Source organism: Anabas testudineus, chromosome 22 (assembly GCF_900324465.2).
Source record: "Anabas testudineus chromosome 22, fAnaTes1.2, whole genome shotgun sequence".
Taxonomy (NCBI): Eukaryota; Metazoa; Chordata; class Actinopteri; order Anabantiformes; family Anabantidae; genus Anabas; species Anabas testudineus.
In genome coordinates this window covers 18,595,775-18,619,472 of record NC_046630.1, presented here as the reverse complement: position 1 = coordinate 18,619,472, position 23,698 = coordinate 18,595,775, and the positions used below count along the sequence as shown (strand labels likewise).

General features: G+C 41.7%; 1 protein-coding gene across 3 annotated transcripts in view; it reads left to right on the top strand.

The window, feature by feature from the left end:
- The window catches only part of LOC113147849 (WD repeat-containing protein 7), an 83,209-nt gene extending 79,016 nt beyond the window's left edge, over positions 1 to 4,193 (top strand). For all 3 annotated transcript variants that reach the window (XM_026339115.1, XM_026339116.1, XM_026339114.1), the window contains one exon: positions 1,044 to 4,193. In XM_026339115.1, the coding sequence (XP_026194900.1) occupies positions 1,044 to 1,247 (204 nt within the window). In that variant the 3' untranslated portion in view covers positions 1,248 to 4,193. The remainder of the gene's footprint in view (positions 1 to 1,043) is intronic.
- The last annotated feature ends 19,505 nt before the right edge of the window (positions 4,194 to 23,698 follow it).

Sequence of the window (23,698 nt, the reverse complement as noted above, 5' to 3'; positions counted from 1 at the left end):
TCCAAATGAAATACAACATCTAAAGAAGCAATAACGTGAAATCAGGTGACCGATCTCACATAAATAATAAACAAACATGCCCAGACAGACACGCATTTCTTCTTCTTCCCAGAACTGTTATTTTGAATGAAAGGTCTTTACGACCTCTGACACTACTGTCTGCAGACACACACACACACACACACACACTAATGGCATTACTGTAAGCATAAACCACTGATGGTGCGCCGGCAAGACGGCTACTGTGGTAATGAGCTGGCAGACGCTCTGTCGGTGTGTGGTGTATATGTGTGCAAGGGAGAAGCAGTGTCGTGTCAGGATATGATAGAGTTTCATCTCCTTGTGTTTTTCCTAAACACACACACACACAGATACATTTTTGTATAGCTGTTAGTGTGAGCACACTCATTGACATAATGCATTCCCTAGCCCTCTACTGTTGCGTAGACCATGCTAATCTACTCTGTTTAAAATTTTTATCACGTGTACTTCCTTACCCAACCCTCACAATTAACTGCCTCACCCTAAACTTTACCCTAATCCTAACCAAAACCTAACTCTAACCCTAACCCTAAAACTTAGTCTTAACCCTGAAATTGCTCTTTAAACACCCTTCTTGTCATGAGGACCAGCTTATTCAGCTTCTTACCATGAGTATGAACATGCAATTTACTGCCAAGAAGCTACCAAGCTCTAACTAAAGATGCTATTACAGACTAACAAAGTTAGTCAGGAATAGTTCTGGAATTATTTCACATGACTCTGAATCAAATCAAAGTTTTTCTTTATGATCTTATGTATGTTCCCTAATATGAAAATGTATGTTTCATATGTTTAAAATAGTTTTAACACCATGTTAAAATATATGCTGGTTCCAGTTTGACCAGTGTCACAATTTGCTGTTTCTTATCATTTTGGACTCGGTACTTTTAACCTTTTACAGGTGTTATACAAAACTGTTCCCCCAGAATAACTGTTTGTGACAGATGAATGGATATATGCTAGTCATACGTGCAGCTTCATATGTTGCTTGTTCTCTTTAGACGAACACTAGTCTTCTGGGGAGCATCGGGGTTCTGAACTCAGCCCCTCAGCTCCGCTGCATTAAGACGTACCAGGTTCCTCCAGTGCAGCCAGCATCCCCGGGCTCCCAGAACCACCTGAAGCTTGCTCGTCTAATCTGGACTTCCAACCGCAACGTCATTTTGATGGCTCATGATGGCAAGGAGCACCGCTTCATGGTCTAAACCAGATCTGTATCTCCAAATTCAGACCTGGACCTGTTTTAGCTTTTACTCTGAAAAGCTGCACGCTTGTTTCACTCGTTGGTTATTTTTATTTTAGCTACCAAAATGTTGACTGAGGGAGTCTAAAAGGTATGAAGGTATCGAACTGCAGCGCAGCAAAGAAAGTGAAAACCCAGCTCAGGTTCAGGTTTGGACTGGATGGGTTTTTTGTTTTATCTCCTATAGTTATAATAGTGATGCAATTCACTCGGCACATTTAAAGCCTGTGATAGAAGGCTTGTTTACATCAGAGTTCATATTGATGCTTTTTGTAGTCATGTACGCCTTCTCATCATTCCTATATTCAGACGCTATCTAGTTGCAGCCATTGTTGGATTTGTAGCAAGTTTTTAGTTTGTTTCATTACTGATTGCATTTTACTTTGCAGAAACAGTGCAACATGGATTTAACCACTCAAAAATGAATCATTTTATGTCAGTGTCATCCATTTTCTGCCCTTTAAATGTTTGAGTCATAGAGAAAGAACCTGACAGAAATGTAGTTTTCATTACAGAAATCAGTCATTTTTAGTATAATGTTGAAAATGTTAAGAAATACTCCACTGCCCTCTTGAAGCTTTGATAGGCTTCGACTTCTGTAAGACAAATACACGCTTTTCACATCTGTGCTTTTTTTTTATGCCACTTTGGAAGCTTCTTCTTTCTCTCCAAGCTTCACACGGAAATGTGTGTGTGTGCAAGTGTTTACACCAAAGTGTATTTTCACTGTTAAACACACATTCTCACTTCACACTGCAGTAAACCTTTAGATGCTGATGTAAAAATCTGCCCACAATCTATCTACTGTAAAAGGACAAAATCTAAATCGTACAATTTTTTTGGTCCAAACTCTCCCTTTTTCTTCGATGATGCCAGATCGTTGTGCCAGTAGCTTTCTGGCTTCTCTGTAGTTTCTACAACTCTCAGGATGTAAAAGCTCTCCTGATGGTTTGTTTTTTGGAGGGAATCAGTGGCTTGTTTTTTCTTAGTTTTAGCCCTCACTTCTGCTTTTTGGGGGATCATGGTGTGTTTCTTTGCAGATGACAATGCTTTATATGAGACTGATTACTATTTCTTATTTGTCCAGCTACCATTTGACTTTTAGTAGGGCATCCCTAGATATAAATGTGCACATATACAGTATCAATCATCAGACCTGCTGTGTAATGTAGCCTGGTGTTAATCTTGTACAGTGAGCATCAATCCTGTTTGGTGTATTTATTGTGGCTAATGTGACTGTCTGCCTGGCACTGACTAGCAAATTTCATATTTTCTAATATCATTTTTTAAACACTTTTGGTTCCAGTATGAAACTTATTTTAATTAAAAAACTTCTAACAACCCTTCTAACCAATCAGAGAAGGACAAACTGTTTGATCGTTAGCTGCCTGAACACATAGAAAAGCAAGAGAAAATATAAAATAATCCAATATTCATTTACATCCATAGATTTTTGATAAAAACAAACAAAAGGTTATTAACGGAATGCTTATACAGTTTAACACTTCTTCCAAACTACAGCTCTTCTCATAAATGTTGATACATTCCTTACTGTAACAGCAGGTACAAAAAGGCATGGTATAATGTAGCTTGTTAGCCTGGAGCTAACCGTACCTAATGCTTGAAATAAAAAGTCCGATTTAACAGCGTTTGAGGAGTAACTTAACCCTAAGCTAAAAATCCTGTTTTTGTGGATCTCCAGTTTTTGTTTTTGTTAAGTTCCTTCTTTTAGCTTTAGGCTTTATCACAGGATGTATCAGCACAGTTAGGTGTTTTTATTCAGGTGCACTAGCACACCTAGCACACGTTTTCCAGCATGAATCTTGATGGGTGACACGTGTCTTTGCACATAATGTTGTTTTAGTGCTCAAAGCTTTATGCAGAGAGAGAAATAAATACAGATCTCCATATATTTATATATATATATATAAGGACAGTTTTCTGTCTGTATCATACTGAGTTTAGATGTTTTTACTTTGATTTGTGTGACTCTTGACATGTGTTTGAAGCTGGTTGATTTTAAGTACACCTCACTAGCTTTGCTGCCATCTTTTCCACTCTTCCACCTCCTCTGTCCTTCCTCGCTCTCCATCCTCTGTCTCCTGTCAGTTTCATTAGTGGTGTCAGAAAGCTTCTAACGCCGTTACACACCTGTAAACCCGAGCGTGTCAAAGCTTTTCACAAGTTCTTCCTCCATTCAAAAAAAAAAAAAAGTCGCACACGTCAGGTCCAGCAGGTCCAGACAGTTTTGAGATCTTAATCTTAGGTTTTCTCCTCCGCTCTTAACAGTTTGAGAAAATATGTTTTTGGCAGCCTCTCGTGGGAGGACTAGGTGAGAAAAATAAAGAAGAAGGCAGAGAGGAAGAGCTGAAGAGTAAGTAACAAGTGAGGAAGAGCAGGTCATCCACCCAGAAAAAGCAGGTTCTTAGGTGGAGGTAGTGGTTTGTCTTTAGATACAGCGCCCTCGGTTCTCCAGACTTCTTCATCCTTTTTTGTTTCCTGAGAAATTGAACATGTGAAACGACTTCTTCAGTTTCAAACTGCTCAAAGCAAGTGATTTTCTTTCCATGTGATTTAAAAAATAATAATAAAAGCGTCTGTATATTTGGTTTTCAAAAGCAAATTCATTTCTGAATCTCACACTAAATGTAGTCAACACTTTTAAATGAACACTTATTCATTTTGTTTTGATTATTTATTGTTTGTACGTACAGTAAACTCAGTCTGGATATTTAAGAGTGTGAGTGTGCGCGCGTGTGCGTGATGTAGTGCATGTAAACAGGCTTCTCTTGATGTAACGGAGCAGGTGGATCTATGGTGCATCATATAAACAACATGTGTTGTGTTACTGTAAGATGTGATGTTGTTGTTGTTGTTGACTTTATGTCCAATAAAGATGAAGATTATACAGCCATATTGGTTGTTCTCATATTTCTTTCTTTACACATACATTTGTATGTTAAATGTATATCTTATTATTTATCACAGTATAAAAGTAAGCTGCCTCCACACTGAAGGTTGTTTAAACACAATTAAATATACAGTATTAACAGGAAGCAAGGGAGATACCATTTATATTTGAATGAACAGGCTTGCACTTTGTTGATAATTAAATCCAAATTTGACCACTATTTTGTTAGAAATAGATGCACAGCAGGTGTTGTGTCTGTTTAAAACACAACCAAACAAACTGAGCTGAGGAAGTGAGTAATTGTTATCGAGAACAAACCCGTTTCTGTCTCAGCACTGCTGTTAGAAGTGAAACAGTTTTTTAAAATGCTGCAATAGTTGCTGGTTAGACCTATAACTTATATATATAAATCTAAATTTAGACTCAGTTCCTATATAGTGGAAACAGAAAAAACAAGTTCTTTGTTCACTGAGAAAAGTTCCTGCTGTGGAAACGGGCCAATAGACCTTCTTCACCTGTATGACATGCTGTAGGAGCCTGGGGTGCACTCCACTGTGTTTGCACCCTGCAATATTCAAAACTTGAAATCTTGATTTGTGGACAGCAGCCAAGATAGTTCACAATTACCTCGCTGACAATTTGTTGCATTTTCTGAGGCTGCTTCACAATAACAGCATCCTTGCGGTTAATGAGTTTAGTGTAGCTGATGTCAGCAATGTTGGTTTGCATTTGCAGAGACTGAATTCAGCTCTGATACAGTAAAGCTGCTAATTCATATCCATGAGATCTAATTCTAAATTAATATATATGACACATGTAAACACTCCTGTGAATTCTCGTGAACATTACCACATTGAATTCAGTGTAGAACTGGCTTTAACACTGCAAATAAACCACCAGAGAGATAATTAGTGAATGGAAAAACATTGAAGGAATACTGCAGACACTATAAAAACAAGAAAGTTGATTCAACCATCAGTTAATTTAAACCATGTGATCATAAATTTAAGCTAAAGCAATGAAAAATTCAAACATAATATGCTCCATACTTCAGTCCACCCGACATATTCACCTAAAACCAGCCGTACTGTACCTCGGCTTTCTGTCTTTCTAATTAAACGTCTCTCTTAACTGACGTCATTATAAGTTCAGAGTCGACCTGTTTTTCAATGAGTCCCTGCACACAGGGAGAAATGGATCAATCTCTACTTTGAAACTCTTCAACAGTTTTTGTTTTAACTGAACTTCATGTTTTTTATCTAGTTCAATTTAACATAAAACACGAAGTCACTTTCATAATTTAAAGGTGTATAATGATCCAACTTGTTCATGTAGCAGTAACTGAGTGTTCAATAATTCACTTTTAACTTAGGAATTAAAAAAGAGGAGTCGAGCAGTAAAAGCTGAAAAATACAGACGAAACAATTCAAACTTCTCCTGCAGTCACGTTTTCTCTTCTCTTTTCTCAGGCCACAGATCAAACCCTCAGGTTAATTTGACCTTTGACATTTTAACTGCTCCATTAGACACATATTTATTTCTCTTGTGCTCTGTCACCTGTTCTTTTTTTCTTAGATACGTTGGATCTCTTATCCTCCCCTTCCATAACCACTCATCTGTTGGAAAACTGTCAGGTATAGATAGTATTGATCAGGAGCACAGCCTCCTCATATTCCCTCCTCGCTTCTTTAAACTCCTTCACACAGAACCAGGAAACAATCTGCAGACCTTTGAAAAGTTTGAACTCTAACTTGAGGAAGAATGTGTGCTTTCACTTCTGATGCTTTTCAGCCGGAAGATGAGCAGTGGTGCACGCGGCGTGTTCACCTCATTAAACCAAGAAAAAACCCAGGAATAAAAAAAATCAAGGCTGGACCGGTCCGTCAAAACTCACCAGCCCTACAGGTCGTGTCACTGAACTAAGTAGTAGCAGCACTGTAGTGAAGGCTCAAACTTTATGATGGTAGAGGAAATTAGAAAGCATCAGTGGTTGGGTTAACTGGAGAGGGTTTAGCTGCGGGGAGCTCTATAAGGCTTTGCTTTATGATCTGTGGTGTAGTGGTCAGAGCTGTGGTGTAGTGGTCAGAGCTGTGGTGTAGTGGTCAGAGCTGTGGTGTAGTGGTCAGAGCTGTGGTGTAGTGGTCAGAGCTGTGGTGTAGTGGTCAGAGCTGTGGTGTAGTGGTCAGAGCTGTGGTGTAGTGGTCAGTGCTGTGGTGTAGTGGTCAGAGCTGTGGTGTAGTGGTCAGTGCTGTGGTGTACAGAGCTGTGGTGTAGTGGTCAGTGCTGTAGTGTAGTGGTCAGAGCTGTGGTGTAGTGGTCAGAGCTGTGGTGTAGTGGTCAGAGCTGTGGTGTAGTGGTCAGAGCTGTGGTGTAGTGGTCAGTGCTGTGGTGTAGTGGTCAGAGCTGTGGTGTAGTGGTCAGAGCTGTGGTGTAGTGGTCAGAGCTGTGGTGTAGTGGTCAGAGCTGTGGTGTAGTGGTCAGAGCTGTGGTGTAGTGGTCAGAGCTGTGGTGTAGTGGTCAGAGCTGTGGTGTAGTGGTCAGAGCTGTGGTGTAGTGGTCAGAGCTGTAGTGTAGTGGTCAGTGCTGTTGTGTAGTGGTCAGAGCTGTGGTGTAGTGGTCAGTGCTGTTGTGTAGTGGTCAGAGCTGTAGTGTAGTGGTCAGTGCTGTGGTGTAGTGGTCAGAGCTGTGGTGTAGTGGTCAGTGCTGTGGTGTAGTGGTCAGTGCTGTGGTGTAGTGGTCAGGGCTGTAGTGTAGTGGTCAGAGCTGTGGTGTAGTGGTCAGAGCTGTGGTGTACAGAGCTGTGGTGTAGTGGTCAGAGCTGTGGTGTAGTGGTCAGAGCTGTGGCCTGATGTGGCCCATGTTCCCTGTGTCTGCGTGGGTTTTCTCCAGGTACTCCGTCTTCCTCGCACCATCCAAAGACATGCATGTTAGATTAACTGGTGACTCTAAAGTGTGACTGTGTGGAAATGTTTGTCTGCCCTGTGATAGACCTTTGACCTGTTCAGGGTGTAGCCTGCCTCAGCCGGGGATCCACAACAGAAAAAGTTGGGAAATGGACAAAGATTATTGATTTCCTAACTGGATCTTGGCTAAGGGGGAGATTCAACCTGAAGTTTAATAAGCGGCTGTGTGACAGGTCGACGTGTATATTGTGTGTGTGGGTGTAAATGATCCTGGCATGTTTAGAGGAGATGAGCATCATTAGGAGTTTGTTCTGTTTTAGATTCTATTTTTAGATTTTCTCTTTTGTCTATTGAATATGGCTCCTACTGGGTAACAGGTTCCACTGTCTGCTCGCCAGTTGTTTCCTTGTTGTTGTTGTCTTCATTGAGAGGTCATTGTGGAATAAGGAAAAGTCTAAAAAGCAGCAGGAGGTTGAGTCTCAGATTTTCTTATTGATCAACCGAGCGAGGCAGCTTTCTCCATCCCTGTCTACTGTACACTGTTCTCTCTTTATCATTCACTTTCCCTTTTTCCTTCTATCGTACTCTTCCCTCTACTTCACCCCTCTCTTTATCTTCTCCTGTCCGTCCTCCTAAAACTAATTAATCCTTTAAATCAGCACATATTCAGTTTGGAAATCAGCCCCCTGAACTGGTTCACTTCAACTTTTCTTATTTAGTCAAGCAAGGATTTTCCTGCTTTCATCAGAATGTCCTCCATTGTTCCCATCATTCATTTCTCCAAACCAGGGAGTTTCTTTGTTTCTCAAACAGCATTGAACTCTTTTAGGAATCCCTCTGCTGTGCGTTTAACTTGATCTGGATGTGAAAGTTTTGTTGAGATCAGAAAGTCATGTTGTTCCAGTTTGTGTATTTATCCATTATTGATGTTCCCAAAAGTTCCTGCGTTTCAGCTTTTCTCAAGATAAAAAGATTATCAAAAGATCTGTGGTTGTTTATAATCGATACAATCTCACAGCTGAATGGGAGTTAAGGGGGAAAACAGAAGAAAAATATTTCATTTGCAAATGGTTTGTGGGGCCTGAACTGTCTGATACGAACCAGATAGAGCTACAGCAGCACCACTGTCTCCATAGTTCCAAAGATTGACTTTAGAAGAAACTTTAAATGTTTAAAAGGGTATTACATGTGTTGGGTAGCACTCTACACATATGCGTGTTTAACTAACTTAAAACAAATATTCTGCCACTCATAAGTAGTTTGGTTTAGTTACATTTACGGCACTGAGTTATTTACTGAACTAAATGCTTGAAGGTTTTGGAAACCAAACAAATGATCAGATTTTATTGTATGTGAATATCATGCGTGAGTCTTGAAGAGAAATCTGGATCTTCACTATCAAAATCGGACCTTTACAGAACAGATTTCACTCAAACTAAGCAGAGTTCTGAAGATCTTAGAAGAAGAGTTGTAGATGGTCACCAGGCTGGACAGGCTTATTGAAAAATTTCGAATGCGTTTGGACTCCACCAGTCGACCGATTGTGTACAACAGGGAATATTCAGCACCACTGTTAAACACCAGTGACTAACAGAGCATGAACCAATCGCACCAGAGTAGTTGTGTAATCGTCCAAAAGGACTTCCCGTCCTTTTAGACTAATGTAGAAGTCTGAAGGCAGCTGACAGAATGTTTTGAATGTTTTTTGTGTTTGGTAATGGATCAAACTTTGCAAAAGAACCTAATCCCCTCTATGAAACACAGTGGTGGCAGTGTCATACTCTGGGCCTGCATTGCTGCCTTTGGACCAGAAAGCTTGTCACAGTATCCATTCGTCAAATAAAGTGAAACATGCAGCAAGACAACAACCCTAAACATACAAGTCGTTGACTTTAATCCTATAGATCAGGTGTAGAAGGAGCTGAAGCAGACAGTTCGTGCAGGAAGTAAACAAAGATCCCTGAGTTGAAGAAAAAGCAGGTTAAAATGCCTCTAAGCTCATATACAGAGCTGATAAACCAATTACTGAAAACCAGTCACTGAAGGCCACACGTAGTTAATATTGCATCATACTGCATCAAAAAATGAAATTAGATTAATGCAGTCACAGTTTAGATTATCTTAAAACGAATAAAACTGTCATTTAGCGGTTTTTGTTTTAAAGTCAAGATTTGTGTTTTGAATTCCGATTTCAGACTAAAACTTTTCACTGCACTCTGCTTCCAGGTCTTTGTCAGTACAAACAGTTTTAAGTCGTCCACTTATCCTCCCGTATCTTTTCTCTGAGCCTCCTGACAGCGGCAGCGCATTTCAACATCAGAGCCTTCAACCTGCTAAGTTCTCTTTAATCCTGTGAAAGTATCTCTGCATATTTAAACGTGAGACAAAGTCCTCCAGTGTGGACGTTTAAAGAAGATGCGAAGGAAAGTCGATGTTAAGTGCCGAGTGAAGAGCAGATCAAAAACGGGACAATATGTGTGTTTAGCTCAGACAAGCTCGGAGTTTGTTGTTAAAGTTAGTGAGGATGGAGAAAGAGAGAGGAGGGAGCAGAGAGGGGTGTAGGTTTCGATTAGTTAAGAGCAGAGAGGCTGTGATTCTGCTCAGCTGGAGAGAGAAAGTATTGATGTGGAGTCAGAGAACCTCAGCTTCCCCTCACCTCCCTCCCCTTCAGTCCCTTAGGTAGGCATTAAAATCCAGCCCAGCGATGGAGGGATGTAGAGATGGAGGGATAGAAACCCCCGAGAGCCCAGGCTAAGCTTTGATTCACCGGGGTTTCTCACATCAACCACGGGAGTCTGGGGCCCCGGCGCTCAAGGAGGGGGCCCCCACCCCTTCTTAAAAAAACCACAACACTGGCAAAAATGAATCGCCGTCGCTTTACTTTTCAATTATCAATTCAGTGTTGAGCAGTGGTGCAGCTTAGAGCAGGCTTAAGGTTACTAACGGCTGTTAAGATGCAGGGGGTTCTGGGATCGGATGGGGAGCGAGTGTGTTTGGCGTTTTAACGAGGTGAGGACATCGGGGATGAGCGGCGCAGAAACGCTTAGATCGTTTGAATATACTCAGAGAAGTGATGAGCGCGGGACATGTTTTAGGTTATAATTGCACTGGTTGAGTGGCCAAACAGATGACATCATCTGGAGGAGATTTCAGCTATTATCAGATACAGTATATATGTTAGTATAAAGCAAGAGATCAAGTCTTCTCCTGATGAAAGGTACCAGAGCATCAAAGAACAAACTTTCTACATCATGGAGTACTGGAGTCTCTTTCTGATGTTGTGTTATTGATTAAATATTACATATGCAGTGAATCGAGGCTGCTTCTTTTCCTCTGCTTCTCTTTTCATCAGAGTGTTTGGAGGCTTTTCTTCGTTAAGCACATCACAAACCTCCTGTCAGTCGAACAGTGTTCAAATTTCAAACTTCACAAATAAATGTACGAACGCAGACCTGAGAAAAGTCCGAACGCGTGCACCTGTTGTGTGTAACCTCCCAAACACACACACAGACAAACAGACAAACACACACACAACGTGCACCCCGCTGTCTATTTAGATCCACGTGTGTACTCTAACACTCTGGGTTTGTGACCAATGACCTCTGCTCTTTTCATCACAACGTTCGTGTGTGTGTGTGTGTGTGTGTGTGTGTGTGTGTGTGTGTGTGTGTGTGTGTGAGGAAGAGAGGAAGAAGTTCCCAGTCCCATCTGTCTCTTTGGGACGCACATTTTACACTTTCAATTCAATTCAATTCAATTCAATTTTATTTGTAGAGCGCTTTTTACAATTGACATTGTCACAAAGCAGCTTTACACAACCAAAGAACAGTACATGAACAGTGTATGTGTATGAATCATAATAATGTGATTGTCCCTGATGAGCAAGCCGAGGGCGACAGTGGCAAGGAAAAACTCCCTGAGAAGGAAACAGGAAGAAACCTTGAGAGGAACCAGACTCAACAGGGAACCCATCCTCATATGGGTGATTACATGCTATGTAGGCAGCGGTCCAGTATAACAGTTAAAGTCTTTTAAGTTAATATGGAGTCCAGTTAGTTATTGCAGGCAGACTTGTTCCATTCCTTGACTATCGAGCGTTGAGTGGAGACCTCCAAGAAACAGCTTCCGACGTCCGCCGAGGCCGGGACCGACATCATAGTAGCTTGTGACCAATCCAGTCTCCAAACGCATCCCAAAGGGCAAACGGTGGATCCAGGCGATGAGATCTCCAGCCAGAAGTTGGGCATCAGGACGAGTCAGACAGGTCCAGAGGGCAAAGGGTGGAATGACGTGTAGCTCGACAGAGAGACAGGAAGAGGGAAAAGAGAGAGGGAGAGGGAAAGAGAGAGAAGAGGAGAGATTGCAGTTAGTTGTATTCACAGTCAGATAAAGTTTGAGGTGAATGTATATTTAGAATAGTGCAGCAGGGACTCCGGCAGGACTAATTATGACAGCCTAACTAAAAGGGTGGGTTCAGAAGGAAACACAGACATGAGGGCGCACTGGGATGTAGAGCAACCAAACACTTCACCATCAACAAACCCGAGTGATCAGTGAGAGTTGGGAAGACAGCATCTAAACATACCAGTTCACCATAATGCTCTACGTCCATGAGTCCTTCCCAGATCTATTTACTCAAATGCTTGACTAAATAGGTAGGTTTTCAGCCTAGACTTAAACACTGAGACTGTGTCTGAGTCCCGAACGCTATTTGGAAGGCTATTCCATAACTTTGGGGCTTTGTAAGAAAAAGCTCTGCCCCCAGCTGTAGTTTTTAGGATACGAGGTACTGACAGGCAGCCAGCATCCTTTGAGCGAAGTAGGCGTGGTGGATCATGAGACACTAGCAGTTCACTTAGATAATGCGGCGCAAGACCATTTAATGCTTTAAATGTCAAAAGTAGTATTTTAAAATCAATGCGAAATTTCACGGGGAGCCAATGAAGTGTAGATAAGATAGGCGTGATGTGATCGTATCTTCTGGTTCGAGTGAGGACTCTCGCTGCTGCATTCTGAACTAACTGAAGCTTGTTTATGCACCTGGTTGAACAGCCAGACAGTAAGGCATTACAGTAGTCCAACCTAGAGGTGATGAAAGCATGGACTCATTTTTCTGCATCATTTAGTGACAAAATATTCCTTATCTTGGCAATATTTCTGAGGTGAAAGAAAGCTGTCCTGGTGACATTATCTACATGAGCTTCAAATGAAAGACTGGAATCTAGAATCACACCAAGGTCTTTGACTGTTGCACTAGATGTAACGGAAAGGCCATCTAGAGTTACGGTGTGGTCTAATATCTTGCTTCTAGCTGCACTGCTACACTTCTGTCTTTGGCTCTTATATCACTGTCAATCAGAACTAACAGTGATTTATTATCCACTTATCTAAACCTGAGCCTAACTTCATTCAAACTGTGTCTCTAAAACCAAGTCCCTTGGAAGAAGTGAAATAATAGAAAAATATCAAAATTATGTTTTCATGCTTAATTTAGATTCACGACTATGACATAAACAGATGGAAATTAATCTAAAAACTAATTGAAGTTTTGTAAAATGACTCACGATGAATCAGACATGAAAAAGAAATGTGGGACTAGTCCTTTAAGTTAACTTCTAAATTGAGCCTCAGGGGCTTTTTGCCCATTTGTGTTTTGAATCCCGATTTCTTATTATTCAGACTAAAACTTTTCACTGCACTCTGCTTCCAGGTCTTTGTCAGTACAAACAGTTTTAAGTCGTCCACTTATCCTCCCGTATCTTTTCTCTGAGCCTCCTGACAGCGGCAGCGCATTTCAACATCAGAGCCTTCAACCTGCTAAGTTCTCTTTAATCCTGTGAAAGTATCTGCGCATTAAACGTGAGACAAAGTCCTCCAGTGTGGACGTTTAAAGAAGATACGAAGGAAAGTCGATGTTAAGTGCCGAGTGAAGAGCAGATCAAAAACGGGACAATATGTGTGTTTAGCTCAGACTTAGTGAGGATGAAGAAAGAGAGAGGAGGTTCAGCTGCTGAGCTGACTTGTAGGCCTACATCTGAAATGTGTCGCTTTAAAGAGTTGATCCTGCAAACTGTCCGTCCTGATATGAGGTTAAAACCCCACAACAACAAATACCCAGCAGCAGCAGCTCTGTGGACGAGTTGCACACATTGTGAAGCCTCCTCCTGCTGTTCTGTAAATGTTCACACACACATTGATGTCTGGCAGAAAAACTGCTGTAAAATCCAAACTTATTGCTTCAAGACAAACAACCACAGGCTGCTTTAAGAGTCTTGTTGGAGATGAGAGACTTTTGGTTCATTATACAATATTTAAGGGTTACAGCTACAGTATAGACTCTGCAGAGACTCAGAGACGGATCGCTACAGCTTCAAGGAAATGAATGGTCAGCTGACTAAAAGAGGTCATAGCTGTGTCACCAGCTCAGCTATTCACTATAATGATATTATCTAAAAATGTTAAGTTAGGAATGACTTTAAAATACAAGATGAAAACATAATAAAGGCCTAATAGTTGTTCATGTTGCTCCCACTCTCTCTCCCCATGTTTCCTGTCTGCCTCTCTATTGTCAGTTTATCTAATAAATAATAACTATTTCACAGTAATAATGTACAACTACTGAAAAAAAATCATGTTCAACAATTGTTGCAACAATATTCCCATACTGGTGCTGGTAAGTTCATGTGGACACTGCCCTCAAATGCACGTCACACAATAAATACTGGTGCTAACTGTGAGTGAAGGAATTTTAAAAGCTGCTGTCAGCCCTCCACCACATCCACCGTCGTCTCTCTGACCTCTAAACTGCTCCTGAATGATGGAGAAAGGCAACAAGCGGAAACCAAACGCAGTATTTTTCTCTATCTCTGTGATCACGTCAGTTTCATGCTCTGTTTGAAAATCGAGATCAATACCGTGTTGTGTTTGATGTCTTGAACAAGTCGGTACAATTCCGCTCCTAACCGCCGTGATTTGTACACCAGAGGGTGTAACGATTGATCAGGTTTACAAACCAGGAGCTGCTTGATGATAAATATTTGATATCTGCGTGCGTCGATAAATGACTCCCTAACAACGCGCGAGTCGCCGTGCACTCATTCTGGACACAGATGATATCAGTGAGGATATTGATGGACTGTTTATGAGAAGCTGATGGGAGATGAAGTGGTTTTGTGGCGTAGCATCCGCTCTGTGTGTCAGAGATGCTGCTCATAATCACCGCTCAGATGATTGACAGCTGGCTGTCTTTAGCCTGTGATGTGCGGATGGGAAAGTGCAGGAGGAGGGAAACCTTGTAACTTCAGTTTACAGCTGTCAGTGTGTTTGTATTGAACAGGGTCAGGACGCGTGTGCGAGTGATCCAACCCTGAAATAAACACTTCCCACATAGTGAAATGCTCAGTAATTCTGCAGAGACAAACCCATCAGCTTTATGAGGGCACTAACTACAAAGTACCATCGTCACCAAGACAACACACGTCTGATAAAACCTGGCAAACTCTGATGAAACATTTTGTCATGCTCCAAACTAAAGAAAAATTATTAGAAACTCTTCCTCCCGTCTCTGAAAATCCACTAGAAGCAAGAGAAGGGAAGATTTATTTTCACCCTGCTAAATGGCAAATGTCAATTCTGTGAAGCCACCAAGTCTAAAACACACTCGCTCTGTAATTTCACCTCAGAGCGAGAGGCAGCAACAAACAACAAAACTAACAACAAACAATAACAAATAAACCCCCATCCGCTGGAGACACATGGAGGAGAGGCGAGGTTGTCACCTGACGGCAGTAAATCGCCTCCAGACCAGATTCCTCAGGTCTATTAAAGCCGGAAGGCGAGCAGGAGAGACGGCGGCGAGCAGGATGTGACCAGCAGGAGCATCGACTGGTTAAGGCTGAAGATTGGTGAGAGCGGACGGATCGATGCGCTCGGAGCCCGGACACAGAGGTGGACGCTCAGAGATGGAGAGAGGGAAGAGCAGAGAGGAGAAATATCTCTCCTGTCACTTTGATCCTCTTTGTTTTCTCTGTGCTCTGATTGAACTTATACAGGGATGGAAACGATGAAGAGCCAATCAGACGGGTTTCATGTTTTTAAATGACACCCTCACACCTTTTAGGAGTGCACTGCAATGATTGATTCCTTCATTATGTGTCAAACGCTCTTCAGATTCTATATCAGGCGTTTCAACCCTAAAAACTGAATTCGGGCTAAATGAAATGTTTTGATTCGTTTTTTCTTTTAGGAGCAGGGTGTCGAGACAAAACATCAAGACAACAACAGGAACTTATGTGTAAACCAGAGTTAGCTTTTTGGATTTCATGTCCCAACCTGATCTGGAGCTGATGCAGTTAAGTTGCACCGGGTTTGGGTGTGTGGTTTTTGTTCTGAAGCATCACAGCCACCTCAGCACTTCCTTAGAGTCGTGACAAAGCATGGATTCACGTCGTCTGTCGTCTTAGTTGATAATATTTCCAACGTGTATACAGTATAGTGAAAAGTGTCACCTGCATTTTGTGAGCTGATGAGAACCGTTGATGGAGGAAAACAACTCCCGATCTAATGTAAAGAAACAGATAGATGAGAAAAGAGGAGCAGAACTGATCCCTCTGAACATCGTCCCACTGTCCGACTCCTACTCTATTATATATACTATACTTCTATATATGTGTCAGGGACACATAAAGTGTGGTTTAACATTAATCACATTCTATATTGTGTAGTACATTATAGCACGCAGGCCTGTTACTGTGCTGTGTGTCCTCTACATCCTACCTTTATTAAGGTTTCTATACGTTTTATGAACTGTTATCATCCTTATTTGTCCAACACTGGTCAGACAGTGGTGTTAGAGTTTCTGAGCAGCTTGCTCACAAAGAGATAAGGGCTCAAAAACAGATGAAAAGTGTGTGTACGTGTGTGTGTGTGTCTGACCTTGACACTGACAGATCTTTAGCCTTAGGCCTGTCCTTTAGCTGGGAGGGAACACACACACACACACACACACACACACACACACACACACACAGAAATGGGCCTACATGCTCAACAGAAATACAAACACATTAGCACCCACACACATTGACACATGTACGCTCACACAAATACTAATTCATGTAGCACACACTCATGCAAATGTTATACTGTAGATGAAAATGTGCAATACGCACACAGTCTTGCTGGTCACACACACACATACACACACACACACACACACACACACACACACACACACACACACACACACACACACACACACACACACACACACAGTGTGCCCAGCATAGCCAGCAGGGCTGTGGCTCATTAATATTGCATTGATTGGACAGAGAGGAGCAGTGGACTGGAAGAACTGTGTAAGAGTGTGTATCTGTAGTGTATGTGTGTGTGTGTGTGTGTGTGTGTGTGTGTGTGTGTGTGTGTGTGTGTGTAGGGTTAGAGGAGACAGGAAGGATAGAGGAGAAGAACTGTTAGACAGACAGATGGAGGACTGACAAACACAGATCACAGTCTTCCAGGAGACGACTACACTTGCACACCAACAGGGTTATTTGCAGGTTTTGGTTTTGCAGGCGTGGTGCAGATCACAGTCAAGCGGGCCCTGCCTAGTACGTCGAGCGGGTGCCAAACACACTTTATTGTTGTCTGGCGCCTGATGCGCCTGAGTCTTTTGCTGCAGATGAAGCAATTACCTGCTGCTTTCGGATGGCTGTAAAGAGTCACTGTGCACTGAGATGTTGAGCTGCTCTGAGTAGGCAAGTGGTGGAGCACACAAAACACACATGAGGCACAGTGAGGAATTGTGTGGGTGAAGAAATACCCACAGTTAGCTGGTGTGACACACGGCTCCATACCCTGCATCAACACGAACAGTCTCTCCCACTCTGTCGTCACAGAACAGTGATGCACTGCCTACTGCTGCCTCCCCATCAGCAGGTCTTACAGTTTCTCCACCATCACCACCATCAGCTCAGGCTGCATGTTATGTGGCCGTGATGCTCCTGCTGCTAACAAGTTCAGCACAATTTGCAACCTCCAGTTCCAAAGGTTTAAAGGTTGTTTCCAGCCACTTTTCTCCTCTTTATTCTTTCATTCGCTCCATCCCTGCTGTTTGTGACTAGATCAGACAGATGGGTGCTCAGTCTCTCTTTGCATGTCCTCAGCTAGAGAACGAGGAGGAGATGGGGATGAACCAAAGCAGGATGTGATTGAGATGAACTAGTAGACCAGTTACAAGATCCATTACAGACCAAGCTCCACACTGTGATACAACTAAAAGGCCAGGACGCCCCAAAGCCTCTGTCGGCCTTATTTTGCAGTGTGTCCCCCACACGTTGGGCCCTGATTCAGCATGTTGATGCAACAACAAACACATCAGTAGTTAAAAAGACTGGCATGGAAACTGTAAGAAAACATTGCTTTGTTTAATGATAGCCATAGTCAGGGCTAAAAGTGAAAGTCAGGTTGTTGAAAGATGAATACAGACTACCACCACCTGCTGGAGTAGACAATTATTTCCTTGTACCACTCTTTAGACTAGACTTATGCAACGTGGCATCCCTAACCTCATCCCAGTGTGTCGGTGTAGTAAATGAAAGAGGGAGGAGAGAAGGAGAAAAGCAGGTGTTGAAAGATAGAAATAGGAAAGTTTCAGAAAGAGTGAAAGAGGGAGGAAGGAAAGGAAAGATGAGAGGGGACAGTAAAAAAAAAAACAGAGAGAGGAGTGACACAAGGGATGGATGGAGTGAAAGGAGGTGAGAAGACAATTAAAACAGTCAACGGGCACTTTGGATTCCCCCGACTGCATGTCATCATTACATCACACACACACACACACACACACACACACACACACACACACACACACACACACACACACACACACACAGAGTTTACAGGCGGAGAGGAGAGAAACACAGGCCAGACCCAAAGCTCTTTTGGCTGCCGAGGCAAACACTTCCTTGTTTGCCCTAACGCCCTCACTTCCTGTCCGCTGAGACATTTAGAGAGCTCTACGTGTGTGCCTGAGTGTGTGTGTGTGTGTGTGTGTGTGTGTGTGTGTGTGTGTGTGTGTGTGTGTGTGTGTGCAGTTTTTATGTTGCATGGCTAATTTTGACAGCATGGGAATGAGAGAGTAAGTAATGGTCCCAGCAGACAGTGTGCGTGTGTGTCCATCCAGAGAGTTCCATCCATTAGTGATAATGGGGAAACAGAGCTGCTATTAGCTGTTAATGGACAAACACGCAGCCACACTGCAGGCACTCTCTCTCTGTCTTACACACACGCGTAGAGCAGACAGTGAGAGCTCATTCAAATGAGTAGAAAGTCGGTTTTAGTGAGAGAAACATGTCGTCCGCCTTCATGGAAAACACTTCTTCCTGCTACACTACAATTCAAATAGTGACACTAGACCCACAGAGACATGGAGCCTGTGAACGCTGGTCCAATGTCTAATTGTTCCCAACTTTTACTGGACCCAACATTTCCTAACGACCGCCTCCATATGACAAACTACTGACATCCCCAGCTGCATGTTTGTGACTCCACATATAAACAAAAAATATCTAAAAGCCACTGACAACACATGGCATAGGGGACATATTAAGACACTGAGGGAGCAAAAAGCCACCGTCGCTGCACAAGAGGCAAAGGCTGTTTGGATGCTGTTGCCACTACCATTCAATGTACTATGAGGATGTAGCTATAGGTGCCTGTCATGACACTCTGCAACTGGAGCTGAGATTCGGAGTATGGCTTCTACACGGCCACCTGTCAGAGCTCAGTTCTGTCTGCATAAAGGCCAGGTCATAGTACACGTCCAGGTCCAGCATGGCAGGTGCGTCTAGCCTTCGTTGGGATGGAAACATGCACTTACGATTATGATGCGGTCAGACTTTGGTTCTAAAATAACATTTTCTTTTTAAGCACAGAAACAACTTGGTGAAGTTCAGGAAAAAGGTTGTGGTTGTGACTTCAAATGAGCGCTTCCTTCACTGCCATGGTTAACGGTAGAACTGTCATGGTGATGTTTCAGTCTGCTGGAGGAAAGTCCTGTGTTTATGACCCGTCCATTCACACTTTGCTGCTCTGTGACTACTTTGTGAGAGATTTCTATGACTGCTATGAGCAAGGCTGGTCAAAAGGCTGAGAGCTAGGCCACAAGACGTACCTCCCCGCAAGCTTGTGGGGAGCCGGGCCCAGCAGCTCTGCAGACTCACCAGCTGTAAAGTGGGCTGGTGTCTGGATCTGGCACCAAGACAGGAGAGGTCCTTACAGGGGAGATCGACTCCGGACCAGAGAAGACGGCCGACCCAGAAGTACAGGACTCATTCATTTTGCCCTCCTGATTTTCATTTGTCACCTCTTCCGTTGTCATTTTGTGTTTCCACTCTTTCCTTCCCATCTTTCTTTATTTTCCTTTACAGTTGTGTCCCTCCTTCTCCTTCTCCTTCTCCTTCTCCTTCTCCTTCTCCTTCTCTTTAACTCCTTTGCTCTCACTTCTTTTGTCCTCTCCTTCTTTTTCCTCCACTTTTTCTTCTCTTCATCCTCTCGCCTTCCTCTCCTTCCTCTCCTTTCTCTCTCTCTCATCTCTGCTTATTTCCCCTGTTGTCTTCTTCCTCTCCACATTTTCTCTTCCCTTCTCTCCTCCATCCCTCCCTCACCCCCCCCTCCCTCCTGCCACCTCTCCCTCCCTGCCTCCTATTAAGGTCAGGATGGTGCTAAGTGTCTATCAGTGCTGATGAGGCTCAGGAGACTCCTTTGTTCTCAATGAGGGTGAAAATTCAAAACAGCCACAAGAGCGAATAGCATAAGCCCTCCCCCACCTCTATCCATTCCCCCATCCCTCCATCCTTCATCCCGTCGTCCGATCAATCGCTCCTTCTCTCTAACAACTCTATTGATCAGATGCACTAACAACATCTTTCATTTATTAATTATGAGAGAAAGTCTTCCTGGGATTTCTCGCTCTCAGTTCTCATGAGCCCACACCCCCCACCCCTCCTTTCCCCTCACATCCCTCCTCCTTCTTTCCCTATACTTTCCCTCTATTTTTACTCCCTGGCTTCTCTAATGTGCAATATCTAAAATAATATGTTCCAATAACTGTTGATAATTGATTAATAGTTTTATTATGTCATCTACAGTAAGCTGTGTGACAGACATTTACATTGAGTCATTTGGCCTGTTGGCATGCTTTACTTACATTCGGAGCATTTCAACATTTGTCATGTAGAGCCTTTAAAGCTGCATGATTATGATTATTTTCATCTTTTGGTAACTGCAGCATGAACAAATGGTTTGAGTTCATGTGTAGGTACATATTTGGTAAAGATCAGTGTAACGTGGTGATTGGGCTTCATACAGAATTTGTCTGTAGTGATTTAAAGACAGGCCTTAGAAATGTTCATATAATTTTAATTAAGGTGAAATCAAATGCTCTTCCCCCTAAACTAAGACCCAGACCACCTCGCTCTCACTTTGGAGTAGCACATTAATGGAGCACATAGTAATTTCATTGCATACCACAATTTTATAGGGAAAATAGTATTGTAGTATAGAAACCGTATATAGGCTCTATGATATAGTATGAACGTGTGAATGTGCTGATTATATTGTCCAGTTTCTTCTGTGATACTGTAGCTCACTAGGGAAACCTTAACGACCTCCTTCAGAGTAGATAGGACCATCATGCAGGCACGTGATGGGAGAACCTTAATACTGTATTTGTTTGTTAGCCACCTCCAGTGGAAAACTGTAGAGTGATGATTTTCAGATGACGTATAGGCATCATCTTGCTGCGGGCTGGCCTTACCGTTTGTGTGTTTTCTGTTGTCTCTCCTCCTTGACCCTGTTGTTCTTTTGGTCCTCCTCCTGACCCTTTCTTTGTTGTCCCCTCCTCTTTGTGCCCTCCTACAGTTGCATTTGCAGACTCGATGAGTCTTCAGTGATTGGAGGAGTGAGTGCTGACAGACTGATAAATAGCCTTTTTATTAACGGCCTGTCTGCGCCTGGTAGCCAGAGATCACAGAGAAGAACAATTCAATTCAGTTCAATAGACTTTATGTCTCCCGGTAGGGCCATTTCCATTACAGGCTGAAAAACACTGATTAAAGGCAAAAAATAGACATTACTCTCATAAAACCAGTCTTTACCACAAAGCAGCCTCTTCATGGGACTTATCTGCCTCATGTTATCATGTTGCTTACATAATGTTATGGGTTTAAAATGACAGCAAGTTAGATTTTTAACACGATAAGCCAATTAGCAGTGCAAAACTCTTCAGTTTGATGGCTGGGAATGATGTGTTACTTCTCCAGACATCTTAAATAAACTGGTGATATGCTGTTCTACCACCTGCCACAGCCTGCACAGCCTGCACTGGTATTACACATTACCATATTACAATAAATAAGAAGCTGCTAAGCAAATCAAACAAATAGAATTGAAATGTTATTACTGGTCAGGAGGGTGAGACTCACGCAGAAAGTTTTAAGAATAAATATCTCTGCTGTTCTTTATGTCTGATTTAACAAGAGGCATTGATGCATCTGCACAATAAGATATTTATAAGAAAAAAGTTACATACTGTAGCTTTAAGTACTGAGAAAGTCCTGGTTTGATTTTTTATGCATATCAAATCAAATAGTTAGTGATAATTAATTTAATCGTTCTGAATCAGAAACTCCATTATTTAGTAGTTTGTGGCAATAATCATATGTCACTATATCCTGAAAACTAAACTTAATCAGATAAGGGGATCAAAAGATTTTGGATCTTTCAAGTGAATTTCATACTAGATTTGGATTCAACTCCGACCCTTATTAGAGCTAATAGGACACTAATTAATCTATAACATATTAATGAAATGACTCAAACAATACCTAAATATACTTCTTTAGTAACTCAACAAACTGGATTTAATGTTAAGACACAATTAAATGAAACATCTGTTCTTATTTCTGTATAAAACTACTTCTTTTGATAGTTGATGGATGGTTTATGCTGCATGTTGTAATTATTTATTAAATGCATAATAAAAAATGTGATTATGTTGTTGCTTTTAATCAATATATACTGTGGCAAGAAAAGGTGTGTGAACCTTTTGGAATTTCATGGTTTTCTGCATTACTTTGTCATAAAATGTGTTCTGATCTTCATCTAAGTCAAGAGTATTAAGAGATATAATGTGACTAAAAGAATAACACCAAATTAATTCTGATCTTTCATATCTTTATTGAGAACAACCTCATTTAGTAGAAAAAAAATGAACCCTTTCAATTAATACCAGTTTCAGCTGACATACACACATTCTCAAATTATGCTGAACATATTTTGATACACTTTATCGTCCCCTCAATCAGGCAAAGCAGGCCCAAATCATGATGTTCCTCCACCATACATTGGGATAATGTTTCCATGATGACGTGCAGTGACCTTTTTATGCCAAATGTAGTGCTGTGTGTTCTTTCTAAATAGTTCAAAATTATTTTGTCAGTGCACCAAACATTCTACCAATACTCATGTGGAGTGTCAACGTGCTCTTCGTCAAACTGAATTTCTAAAGTCTTTGACATCACTTTTCACCTTTTCCAGCTTTTTGTAAATCAGCAATTCTTGAATCATAGGATCTATGATCAAGAATTGTTGAAAGCTCATTTTGGCTTGGCTTTAGGCATGGCTCACTTAAACGTATTCTTCTTGTTTGAAGAAAGTTCAAAAAGTTAAAGTGGTTTCATTTGAAGTCAGTTGAAGTAACTCTAGTCAACAGCTCTAAACTAATTTTCAGTTATTGACTTATGCCAATACCTGACTCCAATTTGCTTTTTGGCGGTTATTATTCACATACTTTTCCACTTGCACTTTGAGGGTTTTATGCTTGTTCTCAATAAAGACATGAAGTTCAGAATTTTTTTTTTGTTTTTACTTAAGGCACATTGTATTTGCTAATATCTATTCTATTTGCTAATGAAGGAAACTATGAAATTCCACTGTACTGGAATTATTTAGTACTATGTGTTGCTGATCATCCTTTAGGACACACAGTCACTCTTTCTCTCTTTCTCTCCTTCTCTCCTTCTCTCCAGTGTCCTCTGTCTCACCCAGCCCCCAGGGGTGCTGTCACACGATTGGTCAGTGACATGACAACCAATTAAGGACTAATTAATCAAGCTCCAGTTGATAGGTAATATCCTGAGCCACTCAGGGTGAAACAGCGTGTTAGAGTGTGTGCGCGAGAGAATGAGCTGAGAGAGCGAATACTACAATATGGATCACTGTGTTTCCATCACTCTGTGTGAACACTCTTAACACAGGATTCAAAAAGCTCCAGTATACAGCAACAATAATACAGTAAAGCTGGATTTAAAAAAAATTGAAATAACAAATTCAATTAGGAGGTGCTGTAGTAGATACAAATGCTCTGTGAGAGGCTGTATTCAAATGTCCAGGTTTCAAAGCAAAACAGCCACTGATTCCAAAACCAAAACTCAAAAACCAATGGACTGGATTTACAGTATGTCATGTCCCCTCTGCTGTTACACTGATATTAAAGCTCATGTATTTTTACTAGGAACCGTGAGAGCTGTACATTTACTGTAT